Here is a 27,666-nt window from a genome sequence, read left to right on the forward strand (position 1 = left end):
AGTAAACCTAGCCTTTACATGGCCCTACATACGCTTGCATTTGTAGCAAAGTCTCTAACCTCTTCCAGTCTAATGAGAACCTTTGAGGCCACAGACCGCTGACATCCTTTAATATGTAGTGGGTTGTGAGGCATAGTGGGTGCAAAGAAGGTGAAAGTCATTGGGCACCAGACACTTCTTCGATGCGAAAGAGGCTTTATTTCTTTCAACAATCCTTTTTATATTTTGGAAGGGAAAGAGGGTTAGGGCCAGGACACCCTTAAGTGGTTGCAACTTCAATAGGCAGACTCCGAGACTTCAATAGGAAGACAGCCGTATAGGAAAAGGCCCCAGCAAGGTGCCACTTCTGCACGTGCAGGCCTGCTAACCTAGCAAACCTGTCTCCTATGGCAAGGGTATTTAACAGTTCCTAACGCAAAGTTCAACAGTTCTCTCAGCTTCACTACAATGTCCACTTGTAGCTCCTCAGCCCCTTGAGCTCCTAGTCTCTCAATGGACTCTCTGATTCACTGACTCTGAATCCTGTGAGCTCCTCAAGGCTTTCGCGGTGGTATCTCCCTCAAGCGTCACCCACGCTTCTCTGCTTGGTCCCTAGATTGGCACTCCAGATACCTCCCAAGCTTCTCTCCTGCTGACCGGCTCGGTCCCTAGGTTGAACCAGGCTGCTCTGCTAGCGTCACCTCCGCTGGTTGGGTCCCTGACTTGATCAGTGAAGTTTTTTTGATTCTCCACCGTGCCCGTTCTGTGAGAATGTTACTCCGGTACTTGCTTCAGTTACTCACTGTGGTCCCTGGTAAAAGTGGTTGATCCCTTAGTGGAGACAGCTTCCTTCTACCTCCGACCACTGACAGGTTCTCCAGCCGGCAGAACCATTACTTCTGGTTGGACTGGACTGCAAGCCGCAGTCCCAACCCTGCGCTGCCTTCTTACTTCTGGATAGGCCCTCAGACAGCCTGGCAGCCAGATGCCCCCGGGATAGGCCCAATCTCCAGCCTAGCAGCCCAGGGCAGATGACACACGTCCAACCAGATGGCAGTCCAGGTGGCACAGAATATAGATCACCTGAACTCACCCGAATATATAGGTTCTCCCAGCAGGCCAAGGGATTCAAGAAAACCCCTGCCCATTGGCTGAGATACCCATGCACCCATAACCTGACCTTGTGTTGCCCTTCTCATATCTAGTACCACCAAGTACCCGGCCACCTAGTGGTAGAAGAGAAAAGTGCAACAAGGCCAAACTTAGGGATAAATTAATAGATTCCTATGAATCGACCAAGATAACTATTCTTAGTAAATTTGTGAGGATGCCTACAGAGGCTTAACAAATGTCATTTGAAAGTATTTCAAAATGTTTTTTGCTTTTAACAATCGATTTCGGAATGAATGTCATTTCCAGAAGGAAAACTACATAACTGGTAGAAAATTGCTTGTTTTTGAAAAATTGTTCATCCTGTTCTTTTGAATTAGAAAGTCAAACGAATGTTCTGAAAACAAATCTGTAATTGGGGTGACTCGTCTCCAGGATTTCTCCAGAGCCTCTCCCATCCTCTGGAACTCGCTACCTCCATCTATCCGGCTAGCCCCTACTCTTGCTACCTTCAGGCAATCCCTGAAAACTCATCTCTTCAGGAAAGCCTATCACGTCTCCAACTAATCTCCTACCACTTCCACCAGCTCATTCCCCACAGTTACAACCTTTTGTACCACCTGCCCCACCCTATTAGATTGTAAGCTCTTCTGAGCAGGGCCCTCTTAATCCTATTGTATTGTATTGTATTATATTATAACTGTATTGTCTCCCTTTTATATTGTAAAGCGCTGCGTAAACTGTTGGCGCTATATAAATCCTGAATAATAATAATAATAATAATAATAATGGGGGGGCTATATGGGGATGGGGGGGACTTTGATGTGATGGGGAGGTTATGTGGTAAAGGGGGAACTATGTGGTGATGGGGGGAGTCATGTGGTGATGGGGGGGACTATGTGGTGATGGGGGGACTATGTGGCGATGAGGGGACTGATGTGATGGGGGGACTATGTGGTGATGGGGGGAATATGTAGTGATGGGGGGACTATGTGGTGATGGGGGGGGGACTATGTGGTGATGGGGGAACTATGTGGTGATGGGGGGACTATGTGGGGATGGGGGGACTGATGTGATGGGGGGACTATGTGGTGATGGGGTGACTCTGATGTGATGGGGGGACTATGTGGTGATGGGGGGGGGACTATGTGGTGATGGGGAACTATGTGGTGATGGGGGGACTATGTGGGGATGGGGGGACTATGTGGTGATGGGGGGACTGATGTGATGGGGAGACTATGTGGTGATGGGGTAACTCTGATGTGATGGGGGGACTATGTGGTGATGGGGGGACTCTGATGTGATGGGGGGACTATGTGGTGAATGGGGGGACTCTGATGTGATGGGGTGACTCTGATGTGATGGGGGGACTATGCGGTGATGGGGTGTCTCTGAGGTGGTGGGGGGACTATGTGGAGATGGGGGGACTATGTGGAGATGGGGGACTATGTTGAGATGGGGGAACTATGTGGTGCTGGGGGGACTATGTGGTGATGGGATGACTCTGATGTGATGATGGGGGGACTATGTGGTGATGGGAAGACTCTAATGTGATGGGGGGACTATGTGGTGATGGGGTGATGGGGTGACTCTGATGTGATGGGGGACTATGTGGTGATGGGGTGTCTCTGATGTGGTGGGGGGACTATGTGGTGATGGGGTGTCTCTGATGTGGTGGGGGGACTATGTGGTGATGGGGTGTCTCTGATGTGGTGGGGGGACTATGTGGTGATGGGGTGACTCTGATGTGATGGGGGGACTAAATGGTGATGGGGTGAATCTGATGTGATGGGGGAACTATGTGGTGATGGGATGACTCTGATGTGATGATGGGGGGACTATGTGGTGATGGGATGACTCTAATGTGATGGGGGGATTATGTGGTGATGGGATGACTCTGATGTGATGGGGGACTATGTGGTGATGGGGTGACTCTGATGTGATGGGGGACTATGTGGTGATGGGGTGTCTCTGATGTGGTGGGGGGACTATGTGGTGATGGGGTGACTCTGATGTGATGGGGGGACTAAATGGTGATGGGGTGAATCTGATGTGATGGGGGGACTATGTGATGATGGGATAACTCTGATGTGATGGGGGGACTAAATGGTGATGGGGCGACTCTGATGTGATGGGGGTTACTATGTGGTGATGGAAGAAAATTTGTAATGTATAGGAGGCTTCTGATATATAGGGGTGACTTTGATATGGAGGGGCTCTCAAGTCTAAGGGGGACTCTGATGCAATGTGTGGCCTGTGAATTGAAGGGGTGACTCTGATAATATTGATTGGTCCTCCGATGTCATGGGGAGGCTCTAATTTGATGGGGGCTCTCATATATAGGGGGGCCTCTGAAATTAAGAGTTTTCGCTAACACGAAGGGTGGCTCTAATATTATGGGGAGACCTCTGATGTGATGGGTAACAGGTTACAGGGAGTGGGAACCCGCTCCCACTTCTTCAATTCTCGCCTAGGTGAGACTGACATGCACTTAGGCACACCCTCCTGCCCAGGCCCCTGCATGGTCTTATGCATGTGTAGTGGGGAGCATGCTATGATTCCTTAGGCTCCCATATCCAAATGGTGTTGCCATATACCCTCAGCGATAAATCGGCTGAGGGAAGTTAGCACTGGACCCCCGGCATTGGTAAGTACCTGATTTTTAAAAGTCGGTAGGTACAGTATTTGTGACCGCTGACTTTTCATTTAAAAAGACTGAAGTTCCTCTATAACTCAAAAGCCCCTTCTATTCCTCTCAGCCCCCACCAAATCTCCAGATTCCTTTTTTTGGTGCTGTGATCTGACTTCCTGTTAGAGGGTGGCTACGTTCATTCTCCATGGGCACACTGTAGGTGGCATGTAGCCACTTTTTCTTGCCTGCTCTCAAGGTGGACTATGGGATTTGTAGTGCACATAGAGCAGTGCACATGACCGCAGCTAACATGCACTGCTCATACCAAAAAACAGAAGTAATGGGGAAAGGGAGGGGTTCATGAGCTCACAGACGAGAGGCAGAATAACACAGTAAAAAAAAAATCATAAAAAATAGATTACAGGACCATTAATTAATGGATGTGTATGGACTATTTTGGAGAATAAGGATATAATTTAGTGGGGAGTAATACCTCCAAATGAAACCAAGGATGGGGCACTATTCCCCCCACTGACACCAACAATGGGGCACTATTCCTCCCACTGACACCAATCATTGTGCACAATTCCTCCCACTGATACCAATGATGGGGCATTATTCCTTCCACTGAAACCAGACATCGGGCACTATTCCTCTCACTGACAGCAGAAATGGGGAACTATTCCTCCCAGTAACACCAACAATGGGACACTATTCTTTTCACTGACACCAATGATGGACACTATTCCTTCTACTGACACCAATGATGGGGAATTATTCCTTCCACTGACACCAGAAATGGGGAACTATTCTTCCTAGTGACACCAACAATGGTATACTATTCCTTCCACTTACACCAACAATAGGGCACTATTCCTCCCACTGACACCAATGATGGGACACTATTCCTCCCACTGACACCAATGATGGGACACTATTCCTCCCACTGACACCAATGATGGGACACTATTCCTCCCACTGACACCAATGATGGGACACTATTCCTCCCACTGACACCAACAATAGGGAACTATTCAACCTCCTACTGACCACAGGCGCTATGAATTTTTTTTACTCCTAGTGACCCTAGGACAGGGCCGGCCCTACCATGGGTCCCAGTGGGTCCATTGGACCCAGGCAGCAATTTGAGAGGGGCAGCAAATTGAACCATGGCCACCTCTCCTTTTTTCCCAACAGTTTTGTATGTCATGATGTCAACTGCCCCCCGGGCCGCTCCGCTTGCCCTTATGCTACCCTAGCCCATCCCTATACTGCCCTAGCCTGTCTATATACTACCCCAGCCTGCCCCTATGCTGCCCTAGCCTGTCCATATACTACCCTAGCCTGCCCATATACTACCCTAGCCTGTCTATATACTACTATAGCCTGTCTATATACTACCCTAGCCTGTCCATATACTACCCTAGCCTGTCTATATACTACCCTAGCGTGCCCATTTACTATGCTAGCCTGCCCCTATACTACCCTAGCCTGCCCCTATACTACCCTAGCCTGTCCATATACTACCCTAGCCTGTCTATATACTACCCTAGCATGGCCCTATACTACCCTAGCCTGTCCATATACTACCCTAGCCTGTCCATAAACTACCCTAGCGTGCCAATTTACTACGCTAGCCTGCCCCTATACTACCCTAGCCTGCCCCTATACTGCCCTAACCCACCTCTTGGACTTGAACATAAAGGTATGTCATATAATTTTGCATATAGACAAGGTGCTGTTGCATGTAAATCTGACTTCTTGCTAAAATTTAATTTTAGTTTTAATCATCATGATATAAAATAATGGATGTGGGGGCCTTTTGGTGGGCGTGATTTTTTTTTTTTTTTGGGGGGGGGGGTAGTTGATGATAAGTTTTAAGGGGGCCTTGGTTCCCTAATTATTGCATAAAAGATGCGCCATCGCTTTATACAAGATGAAGAAGTTAGTAATGCTCCATCACTGGGTGGACTTCAAAGTTGGGTGGAAGTTGTGAGGGGTGAAGGATAGCCGTGTGGTCACAGCATGTGTCCTTTAAAATGCAGTCCATGTGCGGTGAATCATGTTTCTTCTCTCCCAGTAACTTGTTTATTAGTAATCTCCCGGCATCTCCCGTCCTCCACAATGGCCCTGTGAAGCCGCGTCCATTGATAATTGGCGCCCTCGCACACCTCTCTCCACTTTTCCCATCTGCTGTTGGAATGTTAATGACTTTTTCACATGGAGCCCGGCCTGATGGTGGAACTCCATGACAATCACAGAGCTTTTCTTTTTGATGGGAAGGCTTCAGTTACATGAATGTGACACGACGCTTTGATGGAGGATTACAGTTCTTATAAACGGCGATATTTGTAAAATTTTTACAGACAGGCAAAGCGGGAACCGCGGGCTGATTATTCCCCTGTGCGTCCGTAAAGATATAGAATGGCGCCACACGGAATACGGTAGCACAGGTGTGCTTGCACCCTGCAATTAATGCTGCAGGATTATCCTTACTTCTATTACTAATTGGCTACGACACTAAAATACATTTCATGTGACAGCTTTTACCAGCGCATGTAAACAAAACTGTTTGTTTTAGGCGCCATTCACACTTTGCGATTTGGAATCGCCACGATTTTACCTGAGATTCCAAATTATGCGGGACACAGATTCCTGCGTCCCACATAACGCGGCGTGACAGAATCAGACGGCAATCGTGGCAAAACACACCTTTAACCACTTCAATACCGGACACTTTCACCCCCTTTCTGACCAGGCCAGTTTTCAGCGCTGTCACACTTTGAAAGACAATTGCGCGGTCATGCAACACTGTACCCAAATGAAATTTGAATCATTTTTTTTCACACAGCTAGAGCTTTCTGTCAGTGGTTTTTAATCACCACTTGGTTTTTATGTTTTTCTAAATAAACCAAAGAAAAACAGAAAATTTTGAAAAAAACAAAAACGTTTTTGTTTGTTTCTGTTATAAAATCTTGCAAATAAATAATCTTTCTTCATTAAATTAAGCCAAATTTAATTCTGCTACATTTCTTTGGTGAAAATAAGACCCCTTTCACACTGAGGCGATTTTCAGGCGCTTTAATACTAAAAAAAAGCGCCTGAAAATCGCACGAAAACCTATTTCCTGGGGCAGTGCGGTGAAAAAACGCCCCTCTACATTGAAATGAATGGAAAGCTCTTCAAAATCGCTCAGTATTTTACTGGCAGTTTAGAAGCCCCTCAGTGTGAAAGGGGCCTAACCCAAATCAGTGGATATGATTTAGTCTGTAGGAACGTTATAGAGTCCACAAACTATGGTATATATCTGAAAATCGATCAATCCTAATGTACTGACGGCCTATCTCATTTCTTGAGGCCCGAAAATGCTTTTTGGAAAATAAACATTCCAAGGTACTTAACTGCTTGCCGATCAGCCTCCGCAGTTATACTGGGCAGGTTGGCACGGCTGCGCGAATCGTCGTAGCTGTACGTCAGCCGTTTTAGGAGCTCTTGGTCCCAAAAAAGTGTCCGATCTGTCCCCTGCAATGTCGAAGTTCCGCTAAAAATCGCTGATCACTGCCATTACTAGTAAAAAAAATAAAAATAAAATTATAATAAAAATGCCATAAATATATCCCCTATTTTGTAGACGCTATAACTTTTGCGCAAACCAATCAATATACGCTTATTGCGATTTTTTTTACCAAAAAAGAGGAATACATATTGGCCTAAACTGATGAAGAATTTTTTTTTTTTGGGATATTTATTATAGCAAAAAGTAAAAAAATATATATTTTTTTTCAAATTGTCTTTTATTGTTTATAGCGCAAAAAATAAAAAACGCAGAGGTGAGCAAATACCACCAAAAGAAAGCTCTATTTGTGGGAACAAAAAAGGACATGAATTTTGTTTGGGTACAACGTTGCACGACCGCGCAATTGTCAGTTAAAGCGACGCAGTGCCGTATAGCAAAAAATGGCCTGGTCATTAAGGGGGCAAATCCTTCCGGTCCTTAAAGCGTTTGTTAACCCCCCCCAAAAAAATATGCTGCTTCTGTCCCTTTAATGTGAAAGCTGCAGCTTGGTGCTTTTGCTTTTTGCCTTACTTCTCTGTATCTCTTACAACACCTGTGTGATCCTGCCAGCTCCTGCCTTCCCCGCTGAGAACAGACCACGATTATCATGGCTGCTGAGCCAAGATATCATGGTCCAAATGCGCGTCTGCGTCATCCGCAGGTCTCCTCCCTCCTCTCTGCCTGTTTTCAGCTCCCCCCTCCCTCTGCCTGTCAACATGTAGTCTGGAGTGAGAAAGGACACTCCCAGTGGGTTGAGATCTGGAGAATTTGGAGGCCAAGTCAAAACCTCAAATTGTTGTTGTGTTCCTCAAACCATTCTTGTACCATTTTTGAAGTGTGGCTGGGTGCGTTATCCTGCTGAAAAATGCCACTGCCATCAGGGAATACGGTTTCCATAAAGGGTGTACCTGCATACCTCCCAATTGTTTGAGATGGGAACGAGGGACACCTATTAGCAAAAATCTGCCTTAAAGTGGTAGTAAACTTGTGTTACACCACTTGTACCCAGGGTTGCCAACCTCCCGCAGTATTTTTTACTGACAAAACATGAAAAATTTTGTGACAGAGCACATTTTTTACTGACAACCTGAGAAATTACAGAACTCCTATTGAAAACTAACACAGTGAATATTTAAACAGTATAAACATGATATGGAAACACCAACAATACCTATAACAAAGTAATTTGCTTGATTTACACTTACAAAATTAAAAACACAGCATGAAATTATCAGCCACTGATATTTACTGGCAGTTGTAAAAAAAAAATCACTGATTTTTACAAACTGTCAGTAAATTTACTGGCGGTTGGAAACCCTGCTTGTACCTACAGGTAAGCATAGCTCCCAACTGTCCCTGATTTCGAGGGACTGTCCCTTATTTGGAGCAATGTCCCTCTGTCCTTCTTTCTCCCTCATTTGTATCTGATCTATATTGTTGTATAAAAAATACACTTTTTATTTATCAAAAAGTGTTTTCCATCACTAAACCTTTCATCTGATTTCTAAATTGATGCATTCGCAAATTCCAAAAGCCAATATAAAGGAATAGTAGTGGTAAAAAAAGCACTTGTGGTTAATCAATCTTGTTTTTTTTGTACAATTCTCCTTTAGGGGGCGTGGCCAGGGGTGTGTCCTATGCCTGCATACTTTTGCTGATAGGTGCCCCTCATTCCCAATTCAAAAAGTTGGGAGGTATGGGTAAGCCTATAATAAAGCTTACATGTAGGTACTGTGAATATCTCCTAAACTTGTTGGTATGACATCACCGGTGCATGCACTCTAAAGGTCTGGCTTACAGTGCCGGACCTACAGAGCCCGTGCTGTAAACAGACGTCATTGCGCCCCGGTCAATCATGTAGCCAGGGGCCGCAAACCTTGAAGGAAGACCAGGGGAAGATGTCAGCCGTCTCAAATGTGACATTGCGGCGCAGAAGGGCTTTGTTCTAAGGTAAGTCTATCATAATGTGCTAGTATGCAATGCATACAAGCACATTATGACATTGCCTTGCAGGGAAATTTTTATTCTATTTTTTAACCACCTGCGGTTTACTACTGCTTTAAAGGAGAATTATAAAAAGAAAAATAATTAGTTAAACTCGCAAGTGTTTTTTTTTTTTTTACCATTACTATTCCCTTTATATTGGCTTTTGAAATGTACAAATGCAGCAATATAGAAATTGGATAAAAGGTTTCACACTGGGAAACACTTTTTGAAAGACAAATGAGGAGAAAAGAGGGACAGAGGGAATTTTTTCCAAATCAGGGACAGTCCTTCGAAATCAGGGACAATTGGGAGCTATGTGCACCTGGTCAGCAGCAATGGTTAGGTAGGTGGTACGTGTCAAGTAACATCCACATGAATGGCAGGACCCAAGGTTTCCCAGCAGAACATTGCCCAAAGCATCACACTGCCCCTGCTGGCTTGCCTTCTTCCCATACTACATCCTGGTGTCATCGCTACCCCAGGTAGGTGACAAACGCACACCCGGCCATCCACATGATGTAAAAGTAAACGTGATTCATTAGACCAGGCCACCTTCTTCCATTGCTCTATGGTCCAGTTCTGATGCTCATGTTTCCATTGTAGGCACTTTTGGCTGTGGACACGGGTCAGCATGGACACCCTGACCAGTCTGTAGCTACACAGCCCCAAACACAACAAACTGTGATGCCCATTTTTTCTGCTTTCAACACATCAACTTCATGGACAACATATTTACTTGTGGCCTAGTATATCCCACCGACCTTTAGATGCCACTGTAATGAGATAATCATTGTTATTCACTCTATCTCTCAGTGGACATAATGTTAAGTGTGTGTGTGTGTTGTTAGTGTACAGAAATTTAAGTTTGGTCAGGGCTAAGCCTGAGCTATGAATCTGGGTCAGGGTTTAGTGACTCAGGGCTTGGTGACTCATCCTGGCAGCTTCTCTGGTGCCACCCCCTGATTTCTGGGGCATTGAAGAATGTTCCAGACATAGTGGGTGGAGGCTAGAAGGGGCTGTTAGGAATATTTATGAGGGCCTCAGCCAATCCCCAGTAAAGGGCTTGCAGGGGCCAGGCCACCTCATAAATTGGCATGAGCCATGCCTGGTGGTGGGGGGGTGGGGAGTTGGGTGGAAGATGGAGATGGAGTGCTAAGGAGGCTGTCAGTGGCCCTAGAGGGTGCCCCCTAGTCTGCGGGGGCCGGGGCTCGGGTGCTGGAAATATTCTACCAAAACACACGGAGGAAACCCTACCTGGAGGCACGGAAGCAAGGAGAGAGGACAGCAAGAGCAGGTCAGAACTACTGGGGTATCTCCTGAGAGTCAGCCAGGTGGGCTGGTGAGTGTCAGTCTGGAGGACTGGTGTGGAGAAGTTAGCCTGGAGGGCTATGATGGCCAGGCGGCGCGGCTCTTGTTCTGTTCTGTCACAGTCCATCTGAGTACCTGAGTACCTGTCACAGTCCATCTGAGTACCTGTCACAGTTCATCTGAGTACCTGTCACAGTCCATTTGAGTACCCGAGTTCCTGTCACAGTCCATCTGAGTACCCGAGTACCTGTCACAGTCTCATCTGAGTACCTGTCACAGTTCATCTGAGTACCTGTCACAGTCCATCTGAGTACCCGAGTATCTGTCACAGTCCATCTGAGTACCCGAGTACCTGTCACAGTCCATCTGAGTACCTGTCACAGTCCATCTGAGTACCTGTCACAGTTCATATGAGAACCTGTCACCGCCCTTCAGAGTACTCGAATACTAGTCACCAGCCCATCACAGCCCATCAGAGTACCCGAGTACCTGTCACCAGGCCATCAGAGTACCTGAGTACCTGTCACCAGGCCATCAGAGTACCCGAGTATCTGTCACCAGGCCATCAGAGTACCCGAGTACCTGTCACCATGCCATCATAGTACCCGAGTACCTGTCACCAGCCCATCAGAGTACCTGAGTACCCGTCTGCAGCCCATCAAGTTACCCGAGTACCTATCTGCAGCCCATCAGAATACCCGAGTACCTATCTACAGCCCATGCCTCATAGAATATACGTTGGGGTGTTTGCTTTCCAAAATGATTTCATTTTGTGGGTAATTCCACTGTCCTGGTGCTCAAGGACCTTCAAAAGTGTGATAGGTAGGAATGAAATGAGATGTGTAATTTATGCTCCTAGCACGCCTGAAGGTACTACTTCAATGTTGGTCCTCTGTATGTGCCCAGGCTGTGTAAAAGTCTCACACATGTTGTATCACCATACTCGGGAAGAGTAGCAGAATGTATTTTGGGTAGGGATGAGCTTCGAGTTCGAGTCGAACTCATGTTCGACTCGAACATTGGCTGTTCGCAAGTTCGCCGAACAGCGAACAATTTGGGGTGTTCGCGGCAAATTCGAATGCCGCGGAACACCCTTTAAAAGTCTATGGGAGAAATCAAAAGTGCTAATTTTAAAGGCTTATATGCAAGTTATTGTCATAAAAAGTGTTTGGGGACCTGGGTCCTGCCCCAGGGGACGTGGATCAATGCAAAAAAAAGTTTAAAAAATGGCCGTTTTTTCAGGAGCAGTGATTTTAATAATGCTTAAAGTCAAACAATAAAAGTGTAATATCCCTTTAAATTTCGTACCTGGGGGGTGTCTATAGTATGCCTGTAAAGGGGCGCATGTTTCCCGTGTTTAGAACAGTCTGACAGCAAAATGACATTTCGAAGAAAAAAACCCATTTAAAACTACTCGCGGCTATTGCATTGCCGACAATACACATAGAAGTTCATTGATAAAAATGGCATGGGAATTCCCCACAGGGGAACCCCTAACCAAAATTTAAAAAAAAATGACGTGGGGGTCCCCCTAAATTCCATACCAGACCCTTCAGGTCTGGTATGGATTTTAAGGGGAACCCCGCCAAAAAAAAAAAAAAAAAACGTCGTGGGGTCCCCCCAAAAATCCATACCAGACCCTTATCCGAGCACGCAACCTGGCAGGCCGCAGGAAAAGAGGGGGGGATGAGAGTGCGCCCCCCTCAACATTGGGAGGGTGCTTTGGGGTAGCCCCCCAAAACACCTTGTCCCCATGTTGATGAGGACAAGGGTCTCATCCCCACAACCCTGGCCGGTGGTTGTGGGGGTCTGCGGGCGGGGGGCTTATCGGAATCTGGAAGCCCCCTTTAACAAGGGGACCCCCAGATCCCGGCCCTCCCCCCTGTGTGAAATGGTAAGGGGGTACTTACCCCTACCATTTCACTAAAAAAAATGTTAAAAATGACAAGAGACAGTTTTTGACAATTTCTTTATTTAAATGCTTCTTCTTTCTTCTATCTTCCTTCATCTTCTTCTTCTGGTTCTTCCTCCGGCGTTCTCGTCCAGCATCTCTTCCGTGGCGTCTTCTATCTTCTTCTCCTCGGGCCGCTCCGCACCCATGGCATGGGGGGAGGCTCCCGCTCTTCTCTTCGTCTTCTTCCTCTTCTTCTCTTCTTCTTTTTTTCTCTTCTTCATTTTCTTCTCCTGGCCGCTCCGCACCCATGCTGGCATGGAGGGAGGCTCCCGCTGTGTGACGGCGTCTCCTCGTCTGACGGTTCTTAAATAACGGGGGGCGGGGCCACCCGGTGACCCCGCCCCCCCTCTGACGCACGGTGACTTGACGGGACTTCCCTGTGACGTCACGGGGAATGCCACAGGGAAGTTCCGTCATGTCCCGTGCGCCCCCCGTTATTTAAGAACTGTCAGACGAGGAGATGAGGAGACGCCGTCACACAGCGGGAGCCTCCCTCCATGCCAGCATGGGTGCGGAGCGGCCCGGAGAAGAAAATGAAGAAGAGAAGAGAAGAAAAGAAGAAGAGAAGAAGATGAAGAGAAGAGCGGGAGCCTCCTCCCATGCCATGGGTGCGGAGCGGCCCGAGGAGAAGAACATAGAAGACGCCGCGGAGGAGATGCTGGACGAGAACGCCGGAGGAAGAACCAGAAGAGCCAGAAGAACCAGAAGAAGAAGATGAAGGAAGATAGAAGAAAGAAGAAGCATTTAAATAAAGGAATTGTCAAAAACTGTCTCTTGTCATTTTTAACATTTTTGACAGTTTTTTAGTGAAATGGTAGGGGTAAGTACCCCCTTACCATTTCACACAGGGGGGAGGGCCGGGATCTGGGGGTCCCCTTGTTAAAGGGGGCTTCCAGATTCCGATAAGCCCCCCGCCCGCAGACCCCCACAACCACCGGCCAGGGTTGTGGGGATGAGGCCCTTGTCCTCATCAACATCGAGACAAGGTGTTTTGGGGGCTACCCCAAAGCACCCTCCCAATGTTGAGGGCATGTGGCCTGGTACGGTTCAGGAGGGGGGGCCGCACTCTCGTCCCCCCCTCTTTTCCTGCGGCCTGCCAGGTTGCGTGCTCGGATAAGGGTCTGGTATGGATCTTTGGGGGGACCCCACGCCGTTTTTTTTTTTTTTTTTTTTTTTTTTGGCGCGGGGTTCCCCTTAAAATCCGTACCAGACCTGATCGGTCTGGTATGGAATTTAGGGGGACCCCCACGTTATTTTTTTTTAAATTTTGGCCGGGGTTCCCCTTAATATCCATACCAGACCTGAAGGGCCTGGTATGGAATTTAGGGGGACCCCCACGTAATTTTTTTTTTTAATTTTGGTTCGGGGTTCCCCTGTGGGGAATTCCCATGCCGTTTTTATCAATGAACTTCTATGTGTATTGTCGGACCGGCAATGCAATAGCCGCGAGTAGTTTTCAATGGGTTTTTTCCTTTGAAATGTAATTTTGCTGTCAGACTGTTCTAAACACAGGAAACATGCGCCCCTTTACAGGCATACTATAGACACCCCCCAGGTACGAAATTTAAAGGGATATTACACTTTTATTGTTTGACTTTAAGCATTATTAAAATCACTACTCCTGAAAAAACGGCTGTTTTTAAAACTTTTTTTTGCATTGATCCATGTCCCCTGGGGCAGGACCCAGGTCCCCAAACACTTTTTATGACAATAACTTGCATATAAGCCTTTAAAATTAGCACTTTTGATTATTCATGTTCGTGTCCCATAGACTTTAACGGTGTTCGCATGTTCGAACAAACTTTTTTCCTGTTCGCATGTTCTGGTTGGAACCGAACAGGGGGGTGTTCGGCTCATCCCTAATTTTGGGGTATAATTTGTTGTATGCATATGCTGTGTGTAAGAAATAACCGGATAATATGACAATTTTGTAAAAAAAATAAAATAAATCTTCATTTTGCAAAGAATTGTGGGAAAAAAATTACAACTTAAAAAAAACTCACCATGCTACTTACTTAATACCTTGGAATGTCAACTTTCTAAAAAGGGGGGTATTTGTACTTTCCTGACTTGTTAGTGTCTCAAGAAATGAGATTCACCTGATGTACTGAAGGCCTTATCAGATGTGATCAATTTTTAATGCTTGGCACCATAGTTTGTAGACTCTATAACTTTCACGAAGACCAAATAATATACACTAATTTGGGTTATGTTTACCAAAGCTATGTAGCAGTACATATTTTGGTATTTTGGCCAAAATTTATGAAGAAAAATTACTAATTTGCAAAATTTTATGACAGAAACAAAGAAAAATGAATTTTTTTCACAACATTTACGGTCTTTTTTTATTTATAGCACAAAAAATAAAAAACCCACTAGTGATTAAATACCACCAAAAGAAAGCTCTATTTGTGTTAAAAAAAAAGGCTGCAAATTTCATATGTTGCATGACTGAGTAATTGTCATTCAAAGTGTGAGAGTGCTGAAAGCTGGTCTGGGCAGGAAGGGGGTGTAAGTGCCCTGTATTGAGGTGGTTAATCTGATTCAGTGACTGTCAGATATTCACAGTGTACCAGCTGGGTTCTGCAAGAAGGTGTGTGTTGGAGGAAGAAGCGGAGTGTATATAGAGACTGTATATATGAAGATTTGTCCCTGAAGCTGTTGAAGCCCAGCGGGCGTCCCATAACCTTCCATCCCTATCCAAGTTATGAACCCTTAATAAAAAAACAAAGTGGCTGGCTGTGCAGGGTGGGGGATCCAAGTCTACTTGTGGCTCCTTAGGGGGTGCGCTACATAAATATTATACAGTATAATAATATATTTTTTAATTACTTCCTTCCCACACTATAGCTGAAAGACGGCAATACAGCAAGGGCTTAGTTTGCACGTCCTCTCGTGATCGGGCTGCCAATACAAATCGCTCTGTGATCGCCGAGTCCTGCAGACTCAGCTGATCACAGATTGAGGCAAAGGGACAATCACAGAGGCCCCTTATCACATGATCAGCTGTCAGCCAATGACAGCCGATCACAGGTTGTAAACACATGTGTCAGTTATCGGCTTTTCTTTCCTCATGCTGACAGCGAAGCCAATAACCGGCTTATGTTAAAGGGACATCAACACTGATTATCAGTGCAACCCACCAGTGCTACCAATCAGTGCTGCCAATAGGTGCCTATCAGTGCTGCTAATCAAGTGTCCACCAGTTCTGCCAATAAGTGCCCACCAGTGCTGCCAATCAGTGCCCACCAGTGCTGCCAATTAGTACAGTTTTGTATGACTGCGCAATTGTCGTTCAAAGTGTGGCAGCGCTGAAAACTGAATACTGGCCTGGGCAGAAAGGGGGGGTGAGAGTGTCCGGTAAGCAAGTGGTTAATTCTATAATAATAATAGCAGTAGGTCTACCCACTATGTCCTATACCTAGTAGTGTGCTCTTCCCACACCTGCATTCCCTCACCCCGGAACCAAATCTCTTGAGCTTTGTTCCTGGCCGGGAAGTTTCGCTCTTGCACTCCACTCACATGGTGTAGTGTGTCGCTGTGAATTCCTTCCCCTCTTTCCTCTCCTGTACACGCTGCTGGCGGAAGAAGCCGGTTTTAGGTGTCTGGGTGTTCTGCTGCCATCGTCATGACCAAGGAGGAGAACAACACGGGGTAAGAGGAGCTCATTGTCACCATAGACAGGCGGTGATAATGTGGGTGACCCCGGCGGAGGGGGCAGGGTGTGCTGGGACTTGTAGTGCCCCCAGGCGCTACAGCTGCTTCCGGTCCTGCCTAATGGGGGAGGGGGGGTGAGGTACCATATAGACCAGCATGTCTTGCGAACAGATGGGTCTGCTGAGCCTTGTAGTTCTTCACACTGCAGCCACCCACCCTGATATGTGATTTCTGTCATGTTACATTGTTTTTATTAATATTTTATTTGTAATATTAGTTTTGAGTAGAGTAGGCAAAAGTTCTATCCCCCTGATAGTTTTTTTTTTTTTTGTCTGTGCCCCCTTGGGGGAAATTCTCCTTCACTTCCTGTCCCAGAGACACAACAGGAAGTGAGAGGAAGTCCTCCAATGAGAGCGGAATTCTCCCTCTCAGGCTGGTAAATCCTGCATTGTGCTGTGTTGGTGCCCAATTCCAAAAACGAAAGCACGATATACCAGACCTCATTACTTTTTTTTTTTTTTTTTTTTTTGGTGCATTTCAGTGCTCCTGATCTCCCCCAGGCTGTTTGCAGCCACTTCCTGTCCACATGCACTGAGGGGGGGGGGGAAGGGGAAGACTTCCTGGCATTTCTCAGGGTGGGCTTCCCAATGGTGGCGACATTACCCCGTAACTTGTAATGTGCATTGCAAGATCCACATGGCTGGGGACAGGGTGACAACCACTGGGAGACAGGGACAGACTGTTGTCACCCTAGAAATAGGAAGTGCCTGAACCTTGACCTTCATGGCAGGATCACCTGGGATCATTTTAAAAGTATAACTAAAGGCAAAAGTTTTTTTTTTTTTTTTTTTAGTTTTGAATAGAGATGGATTAGAACCCCCTGACAGTGTTGATTGATGTCTGTGTCCCCGTTAAGGAGTTTCCTTCTCTCTAGTTCTGTTTACCATTATCATTAAAAGAAAATACCAAATTTTGTGTTGTCCCCAGAAAAGTAATAGAGGGGAAATCTTCCAATGGGGGGGCACTAGTTCTGGTGACCTGGGGGGGACCCCAAGGGATTCCCTTTATTTGTGGGAATTTTCTCTCACTTCCTGTTTGGCTATGGGACAGGAAGTAAAGGGAAATCTCCCCAATGGGACACAGATGGTGAAAAAACCTGATAATAAACCCTCCCTTTTAGCCAAAGTAGAAAAAAAAATTCCCTTTAGTTCTATTTTACTTTGCCAGTAAAGAAATCATTTAACCACTTAAGGACCGGAAGGTTTTACCCCCCTTCCTGACCAGAGCACTTTTTGCGATGCGTCGCTTTAACTGACAATTGCGCGGTCGTGCGACGTTGTACTGAAACAAAATTGATGTCCTTTTTTCCCCACAAATAGAGCTTTCTTTTGGTGGGATTTGATCACCTCTGCGGTTTTTATTTTTTGCGCTATAAACAGAAAAAGAGCGACAATTTTGAGAAAAAAAAAACAATATTTTTTAATTTTGCTATAATAAATATGTATCAAAAAAATGTAGGAAACCAAATTTCTTCTTCAGCTTAGGCCGATATATATATATATATTCTTCTACATATTTTTGGTAAAAAAAAAAATCACAATAAGCGTATTTTGATTGGCTTGCAAGAGTTATAGCGTCTACAAAATAGGGGATAGATTTATGGCATTAATATTATTTCTTTTTACTGGTAATGGTGGTGATCTGCGATTTTTAGCGGGTTTGCAGTGGACTGATCGGACGCTTGACACTTTTTTGGGACCACTGACATTTATACAGTGATCAGAGCTAAAAATAGCCTCTGATTTCTGTATAAAAGTCACTGGCAGGGAAGGGGTTAACACTAGGGGGCGATCAAGGGGTGAAGTGTTCCCTAGGGAGGTGTTTCTAACTGTGGGGGGAGGAGGGGGACTGACTGGAGGAGGAGAGAGATCGCTGTTCCTAATCACTAGGAACAGATGATCACGCTATACTTCCCTGTCAGAACAGGGATCTGTTTGTTTACATTGACAGATCCCCATTCTGGCTGTCTCTGGAGTGATCCTTGTTGCCTCCCCCCCGCTCGTGAATGGGCGTAGCACGGCCACAAATAGCTGTGTACGCGCCCGACGTACAACGTACAATGACAGCGATTCGCGCAGGGGAGCCAACTTGCTGCAGCGAGTGGCCGGTAACTAGTTAAAGTTTTAATAGTTTTTTTTAATTTACCAGAAACGCCTGTTGCTAGGCAGCCTTCCTAATCTGCCTCTTCCTATCCCGGGGCGCTGTTCCTTCACTTCCTCCTTTTCGGCGAGCTGCCCCGTTGTCTTCTGGGACGTGTGTGTCCCAGGAAACAACAGGGCCATTCACAAAGCGTTGCGCGACAGGAAACTGGCAGTGAAGCCGCAAGGCTCCACTGCCAGTTTCCCTTAGTTAGGATGGCGGCGCCGGCACCCGATCCAATGGACGGATCGGCCTCGGGGGGGGCCGACATCGCGGGCTCCCTGGACAGGTAAGTGCCCTTATTAAATGTCAGCAGCTACAGTGTTTGTAGTTGCTGACGTTTAATAAAAAAAAAAAAAAACACGGCCGGACTTCCGCTTTAATTTGCAGAGATTTCTTCTCACTTCCTGTTTGGATATAGGTCAGGAAGTGAAGGGGAATCTCCCCAATGGCATACAAAAAAAAACCTGACAGAGATTTATTTTTTTATTTCAGGTACTTATATAGCGCCATCAATTTACGCAGAAGCTTTACATATATTGTACGTTCACATCAGTCCCTACCCTCAAGGAGCTTACAATCTAAGGTCCCTAACTCACATTCATACATACTAGGGACAATTTAGACAGGATCCAATTAACCTCCCAGCATGTCTTTGGAGATTAAAACCCTCCCTTACTATCCAAAATGGAAAAAAAAAAGTTTATCTTTTAGTAATACTTTGTAGCACACAGTACATGATTCTACTACTGATATTTAAAAATAGTATTTTTCCTATAGATCTTCTCTTGCAGCTCCATTCATCTGCTGTTTTTTATGAGATTGTAGGAATGGCGGTTCTACAACCTTCATCAGTCAGAAGTGTTCTTTGTAGACGTCGGGATGGGGAAGTGTTTGCAGAGCGCCAAGAAATCTGTGCACAGGATTGCATCATGCTGCAGAGCCTTGTTCCTGTTCCTTGTACAATAAAGCTGTGCAGTAAAAATGTCTTTGTCAGCAAAAGGTGACTTCTGATTGGTCAGTGCTTTTTATCATTACAGACTATAAAAAGTTATATTGCTCTGACCAGCACAGTCACAGTAGGTGAAGTTCACAGAGGATCTTTATTCTCAGCTATGTGACTACCAAGTTCAACTCTCACTTTACTGAAAAGAAGTGTCCTCATCCTGGTGTTTTACCTTTTCGGATGTAGGCTGGGTTCACACTTGTGCGAGATCGCATGTGATTCGCACTGCAGTGAAAATCAAATGCGATGTCCATGCGATTTCAGCCATACAGATTGTATGGCTGAATTTGCATTGCATTCGGACCAAACTTGCACAGGACACTTTTTTTTTGGTCCGCACCAGAATTGGATCGCCTGGGTGTGAACACCCAGGCGATCCGATTCATATCCGAACTGTCAGTTCGCAGTGCGATATGTGAGCTGAATTGGGGGTGTCATTAACATTGTATTGACACTCCCAGCAGTTTGCATATGGCAGTGTGGCCACAATTGAAACCTATACAAACAGCGGGGGGAGACCGTAGTTCTCACATTGTGTCTCGCTGTTTGCGGGGCGGCTTTACGGTGTGACGATGGTCGGGTTTTTTCTGGGTCGCAGGGCGGGTTTGCTGTGTTGAACGGCCAGTTTTGCCTGTGTCAAAGGGCGGCATGCAACACAGGCAAAACCAGCTCTTCAACACAGCCACTAGCCGCCCTCCAGCAGTGATGCACAATCTGAGAACTACGGTCTCCCCCGCTGTTTGTATAGGTTTAAATTGTGCCTGTGAAATGGTATCTCCCATCGAGAGATACCTCCTACGATGTGCGCATGCGCCCTGGTTACGTCAGCCCAGCTGATCGGCAAATCAGCTGTTGTGCTGTTTTGTACGGCGCATGCGCAGTACATCCCGGGCACTTCGCAACAGAACACCGGTTTGAAATCATGTTCAGCTGAACCGGCGCGATTTCAAACCCGCCCTCAGTGTGAACCTGGGCTGAAAGGCATATTCTACCTTTTGCAAAAATGCAACACATTAAAGTGGTTCTAAAGGTTTTTTTTTTTTTCCTAAAATAAGCGGCCCTGAACCTCCTTTTCTGGGGTCCTTCACTGGCGCTTTTGGCTCTTCCTTTTCTCTGAGTGTCAGCATAGCAAGCAGCCCGTACAGATATTGGCCGCGCTATAAACTCTGATAATATAATAAAATACCAAAGAAATAGCCATGCAGTGCAATCAAATCAATACATAAAGTCCATAATATATTGCAATCCTTGAGACTGTCCAGAATAGGTTCAATTCCTGCTTGCGAGATATATTGCGAGAGATACCACATGTGAAGAAGCGGGGGGGTACTCACCCCCCCCCCCCCCTTTAATTTAAACTCTTACCGGATCTGACAGGGTTATAGGCAGAAACACACACTGTTTTATTATCCTTATATCCAATCTCCCATGTCAAACTGCATCGGAGGGTTGGGTCACACAGTGATAAGCTCGATTCAGATCATAGAAAAAGGAAAACAAACTCCATAGTGTAATCCTAATTAAAAAACAATTTATTTATATCCACAACATCACCCCCTTTTAGGACTTGCACTTATATCAATAACACAAAATAACAGCATAGCATCAAACAAGGTTACGTCAGCAAACCAGAGCGGGGATAGCGCTGTGTCTCCTACCACAGTAAGCTGCCTTTCCGGCGGTGGTAAGCAATGTGACTCCAAACAGCATGCTGTAGTCGCTGACGGTCGTCATAAAGCCACACACTGACGCGTTTCGTCATCGACACTTTCTGAGGGCGCTGTCTGCTGAGAATGGGTCACAGGAGTGCAGAACGAACTTTACTCTGGAGATCTTTGTTTCTTTTCCCTGCTTTGCATTACAGGGATGTGATTGGACACAGCAGATCAGCAGGTTCCGGCCATGAATCATTGGCAGGGACCTGATGACAAAATCTTGCTGTGTCTGATCACAGTGGGAGTCATGGGGAGGGGGTGAGCCTGCGCGCCCTGAACTCTGAAGAAGGCGGCAAAATACAGGTACATCTCTGTGCCTGTAGGAGCCGCCTGTCCGCTGTACAGTGCAGGCATGCAGTCTTAAAGTGGTGACTACACCCCACTGAAAAAAACATAGTCGTCGTAAAGCCACTAGGGGTGCAACGGATCAAAAAACTCACGTTTCGAATCGTTCCTCGGATTAGGAGTCACGGGTCGGATCATTTTCGGATCAATAAAAAAAAATCTCCCCCACTGTAATATCCACAATCTCCCCCACTGTAATAATATATTAGCAGGGTATGACAGAGTATTGCAGGGTATTGGCGGGTATATTGGCAGGGTATGGTAGAGTATTGGCAGGGTATGGCAGAGTATTGGCACTGCTGCCATCCGAACTCTCCCCTCCACTGTACAGATCAGTACACAGAGGGGAGAGAGGAACCTGCGTCATGACATGACGCCGGTTTGTTACAAGTGATCGCGCCGTCATTTGACGGAGCGATCACGTGGTAAACGGCCGCCGGGTGTACCAAGATGGCCGTTGCTCCGGAGCTAGGCCGAAGCGCGCGGCCTTTCCTAAGGCCGAGGCCACAGCACTCCGCAGATCGCGGGTGTCCCGATCCGCGGAGGTTGATCCATACGGATCGATGACGATCCGTTGCACCCCTAAAAGCCACACACTGACGCGTTTCGTCATCAAGGACATCATCTGCGGGCGCTGTCTGCTGAGATTGGGTCACAGGAGTGCAGAACGTTCTGCACTCCAGAGATCTTTGTTTCTTTTCCCTGCTTTGCATTACAGGGCTGTGATTAGACACAGCCGATCAGCAGATTCCGGCCATGAATGATTGGCAGGGACCTGATGACAAAATCTCGCTGTGTCTGATCACAGTGGGAGTCATGGGGAGGGGGTGAGCCTGCGCACCCTGAACTCGGAAGAAGGCAGCAATATATAGGCACAGAGATGTACCTGTAGGAGCCGCCTGTCGGCTGTACAATGCAGGCAGGTGGTCTTAAAGTGGTGACTACACCCCACTGAAAAAACATAGAATTGCTATTTTTCAACAACTTGTGACGCACTACACTGCATCAAATATAGATAAGTGGGATGTAACATTGTAACATTCCAATAAAGTTAAAAGAAAAGGTAAACGGCGCAATGTGGTGTAATGAGTGCATCGTCTCTGTCCCTTACACCATACACTGCGGTAGCCGCACACTGTTAGCGTGTATACGGGCCGTCAGCTGAATGTCAGCACTGCCTGTGTGGGTGATGATGGACAGGGACACATGTTGTCTTACTCATCCTGGCGTCACCCCCTGACCAGCTTGTAACGGTCATCTTACATTAGTAATCTCATATTCAGCAGTCGATGAGTCACGTGTGATCGACTGACTTCTGTCTCTGTAAATCTCCCTTATGGATTTGTGTTTTGAACTGTCATGTGAAGACGGGTTCAAGTCCTAATTCACCGGAGACTCCCTAGATGTGCGGATGGGATCTGTCAGACCTGACAGCTGTCTTCCTGCTTACAGGACTCATGATCGCCCGCTCTGGGAATTTGCATACGCCTGATATTGCTGCTGCGGCTATAATTAACCGGGGAGATCCGAAGAGCTGACTTCACTCAGACTACAGTGCAATGCTCATTGGAGCCGGGTTACCAGGGATCATACAAAGTCAAAGAAATAAATACAACTGGCAACTAACTTTTGTGATTTCTTGATTTTCTGTAATGTTTAGAATTGAGGAACGTTGGGTTTCTCCATTAGGGCCCATTCCCATGGGCTGCCGGGGGGTGGGGGGGGGGGGGGTTGGGTGTAAAAGCAAGCATTGGAACTGTGCTTTTACTGCCTCTCAACCTCCCACCCAAAGAAGATCTTGCAGCCGTTCAGGGCTCTACACATGCTGCGGCTATGATGCTTTGCTTTGAGGCCGCGGCAAAAAGTAAATTGCATGTCACTACCAAACACAACCTATTTAACCATTTGATCACGTCTGCGCTTATTTTTTGCGCTATAAACAAAAAAGAGACTAACAATTTTGAAAAAAAAAATCTAATTTCTTCATCAATTTAGGCCATGGGTGCTCAACCCGTGGCCCTCCAGCTGTTGCAGAGCTACAAGTCCCATCATGCCTCTGCCTGTGGGGAGTCATGCTTGTAACTGTCAGCCTTGCAATGCCTCATGGGACTTGTAGTGCCGCAACAGCTGGAGGGCCACAGGTTGAGCACCCATAATTTAGGCCAATATGTATTTTGCTACGTGCTTTTGGTAAGAAAAATGCCAGTAAGCATATATTGATTGCTTTGCGCAAAAGTTATAACGTCTACAAACTATGAGATATTTACATTTTTTTCTTTTTTACTATTAATGGCAGTGAACAGTGACTTATTGCGATATTGTTACAGACATTCTGACACTAGGCCCTCGTTCACACTGGACATGGCTTTGAAATCGTGCCAGTTCATAGCCACATTTCAGTCCGACTTTGGGGGGTGACTTGAAAGACATCTGTGTGGATTCATGCACAGATGTCTATTGAAATTTCCCTCAAAGTCGCCAAAAGTAGTACAGGAACTACTTTTGGAAATCGGCGTGGCGCTGCCAAGTCGGCGTCCCACCGATTAGAGCGCTCCTATTGCCTGGGAATAGGCTGTGATTTGACATGCGACTTGACCTGTCAAATCGCGCCGATGTGAATGGGGGCTAACTGACACTTTTGACACTTTGCAGGAACCAGTGACAATACTACAGTGATCAGTGCTAAAAATATGCATTGTCACTGTACTAATGATACTGGATGGGAAGGGGTCATCAGCGGTGATCAAAGGGTTAACTGTGTGCCTAGCCAATGTTTCTGTGTACTATGTGTGAGGTGCTTTCACTATGGGAAGGCATGGATCCATGCACCTGCTTTGCAAGAGACACAGAGTCCATGCCTTCCCTGCTGGCAGAACGACAATCTGCACTGTTTACATAGACAGACTGCCGTTCTGTGTAATGAATGATCGACGGGTGCCAGCAGACCTCGAGTCCGTGGTATCCGCTGATCGTCTCCCTCTGTGATTATACACGCAAGCCTCCTACCCAGGAGAGCCGAATCGCATGATGCGTGACCTGACACAGCTGCCGCCCTGTAGCAGTGAAACTGCTATGGGGCGGACAGCAAGCAGTTAAAGCAGAGTTTCGCTGGTGGGGAAAAAAAAATTAAGAGTCAGTAGCTACAAATAGTGTAGCTCCTGACTTTTAAAGCGGTGTTTCTACCCAAAAAAATGAAAAGCCAGCAGCTACACATACTGCAGCTGCTGGCTTTAAATAATAGGACACTTGTCCTTGAGTCCAGCGATGTCGGCACCGCAGCTGATGTTTCCATCAGCTGTCGGGTGCTGCCACCGCCATTGCGGGTAAGGGTACCTGCCAGTGTAGCCTTACAGTTTCACACCGGGAACGCTACTGCACATGCGCGAGGCTCCTCTCTCCTACTGGCCCGGCGACAGAGAGGAGGAGGGAGCCCCACGGCGGAAGGGCGGCCCGGACTCCCGGAAGTGGGAAAGGGATACCTGTGAAAGACAGATATCCTGTACCCCCCCCCCCCCCCAAAAGGTGCCAATTGTGGCACCGGAGGGGGAGAGGAGACAAATGAGCGGAAGTTCCACTTTTGTGTGGAACTCCGCTTTAATATAAGGACACTTACCTGTCCAGGCAGCCCATTCCTGCTGAGGGAACCAGGCAGTGAAGACTTTCGGCTTCACCCCTGGTTCCCTGCTGCACATGCACGAGTCACGCTGCATGTTCTAATTGGTCCCTGCCGTATTCTAGGACCTGTGTGTCTCCCAGACAGCACTGGGGGGAGGATTTGCCGGACTTTGTGCAGCGATTTTCCCCGGAAATGGGAGCAAATACCTGGATTTGACAGGTATCTGCTCCCCCCTGAAAGGTGTCAAATGTGACACCGGAGGAGGGGAGGAATCCGAACAGCAGAAGTTCCCTTTCTGGGTGGAACTCCGCTGCAACTTTTTTTTTTTTTTTTCTGCATAGAGTACAAAAGCTGTAAAACCCCCGTCTAGTTTTCTTTGTCCCAGTGGGAAGATTGTTCTTCACTTCTTGTCTCCAGACACAACCAGTAAGAGGAGAGCCCTTCAAAGTGCAGTAATCTTGTCTTAATCCGTTATCATTGTGACAAGTGTCCCCATTGGATACATTTTCCCTCTATTCTTGCTGTTTCACATTTCACTATCCAGTCACAGGCTGGGGGAGGGACAAGACCTGTAACGCTAACCATACACAAGTTGAAAAATCGTTTGAACGCGTTTTCGAAAAACGAACACACAGTAGTGAGAGCAAACGATCCCGCCATCATGTAATGACTGTCCGTTCATCAGGAGTTCTCCAAACTTTTCCTTCAATTTGTTTTTTGGCTCAAAAAAGTCACAACTGATTTTCAAATTGGACATATTAACTGGATGAAAACCAAACAACCTTTTCAAATGACACATTTTCAAACAATTTTTCGTCTTGTCTATGGGCACCAATAAGTGTTGCCTAAATGCAGCAGAAAAATCATCTGGTCTCCTGCCCTTCCAGACCATGACTGTGTTGTGCGGCAAAGCTGTGTAAATTTCAGAAACGGATGGACAGAAATATAAACCGCTTGGCAGGTAAAGCAGCTCCCATATACACTCACCGACCACTTTATTAGGTACACCTGTTCAATTGCTTGGCAATTGCTAATCAGCTGATCGCATGGTAGCAACTCGATACATTTAGGAATCTAGATGTGGTGAAAACAACTTGCTGAAGTTCAAACCAAGCATCAGAATGGTGAAGATATTAGATTTAAGTGACTTTGAACGTGGCATGGTTGTTGGTGCCAGACGGGCTGGTCTGAGTATTTCAAAAACTGCTGATCTACTGGGATTTTCACACACAACCATCTCTCGGGTTCACAGAGAATGGTCCGAAAAAGAGAAAATATCCAGTGAGCGGCAGTTGTGTGAAGGAAAATGCCTTGTTGATGTCAGAGGAGAATGGGCAGACGTTCCAGATGATAGAAAGGCAACAGTAACTCAAATAACCACTCGTTACAACCAAGGTATGCAGAATACCATCTCTGAATGCACAACGCATCCAACCTTGAAGCAGATGGGCTACAGAAGCAGAAGACCACACCGGGTGCCACTCCTGTCAGCTAAGAACAGGAAACTGAGGCTACAATTTGCACAGGATCAACAAAATTGGACAATAGAAGATTGGAAAAATGTTGCCTGGTCTGATGAGTCTCGATTTCGACTGCAACATTCGGATGGTGGGGTCAGAATTTGGTGTAAACAACATGAAAGCATGGATCCATCCTGTCTTGTATCAATGGTTCAGACTGGTGGTGGTGTAATGGTGTGGTGGATATTTTCTTGGCACACTTTGGGCCCCTTAGTACCAATTGATCATCCTTTAAATGCCACGGCCTACCTGAGTATTGTTGCTGACCATGTCAATCCCTTTATGACTACAGTGTCCCCATCTTCTGGTGGCTCCTTCCAGCAGGATAATGCACCATGTCACAAAGCTCCAATCATCTCACCACTGGACATTGAGGTCTCTGTACTCCAATGTCCTCCACAGTCACCACATCTCCATCCAATAGAGCACCTTTGGGATGTGGTGGAACAAAAGATTCACATCTTGGATGTGCAGCCGACAAATCTGCAGCAACTGTGTGATGCTATCATGTCTGTATGAACCAAAATCTCTGAAGAATGTTTCCAACACCTTGAATCTATGCCATAAAGAATTAAGGCCGTTCTAAAGGCAAAAGGGGGTCCAACCCGGGACTAGCAAGGTGTACCTAATAAAGTGGCCGGTGAGTGTATATTTCATCTTTTTTGCCTGGAGCTTTACATGTAACCACTGAAATGTGTATGTACTGACAGCACACCTCCGAGCCTGTTTAGTTGTGAGGTGCGGTAATTCGCAGACACAAACGACTTCCATCTGTTGTGTTTTCCCTGGTTGTTCCGTTGCACGTGGCAGGTGTCGCAGTGTTGTGGGGTTATCAGGACTTCAGATTGAGAAGCTGTGGTTTACAAATCGTCTTTCTTCTCCAGCTGCTCTCTGTAGACCCTCTTCCTCCTCCACTCACTGCTGTGCGTTGTACAAGGAGTGACGTCACCGCCACACCTGAACCTTCTGCATTTCGGGGTCTTCAAGTCTTCTAATCGGTCTCATCACCTAGGTGCAGGCGCTGTGCTCTATTCCTCAATCTTCTTGTGGTTTTCGGGTTGTGACGCACAGCAAACAAAGCTT

General features: G+C 46.5%; 1 protein-coding gene across 1 annotated transcript in view; it reads left to right on the top strand.

The window, feature by feature from the left end:
- Positions 1 to 16,022: 16,022 nt before the first annotated feature.
- The window catches only part of DARS1 (aspartyl-tRNA synthetase 1), a 188,816-nt gene continuing 177,172 nt past the window's right edge, over positions 16,023 to 27,666 (top strand). Inside the window, exon 1 of the mRNA XM_073634256.1 lies at positions 16,023 to 16,179. Coding sequence (XP_073490357.1) covers positions 16,154 to 16,179 — 26 coding nt within the window. The 5' untranslated portion in view covers positions 16,023 to 16,153. The remainder of the gene's footprint in view (positions 16,180 to 27,666) is intronic.

The sequence above is a fragment of the Aquarana catesbeiana genome, linkage group LG06 (assembly GCF_042186555.1).
Source record: "Aquarana catesbeiana isolate 2022-GZ linkage group LG06, ASM4218655v1, whole genome shotgun sequence".
NCBI classification, from domain to species: Eukaryota; Metazoa; Chordata; class Amphibia; order Anura; family Ranidae; genus Aquarana; species Aquarana catesbeiana.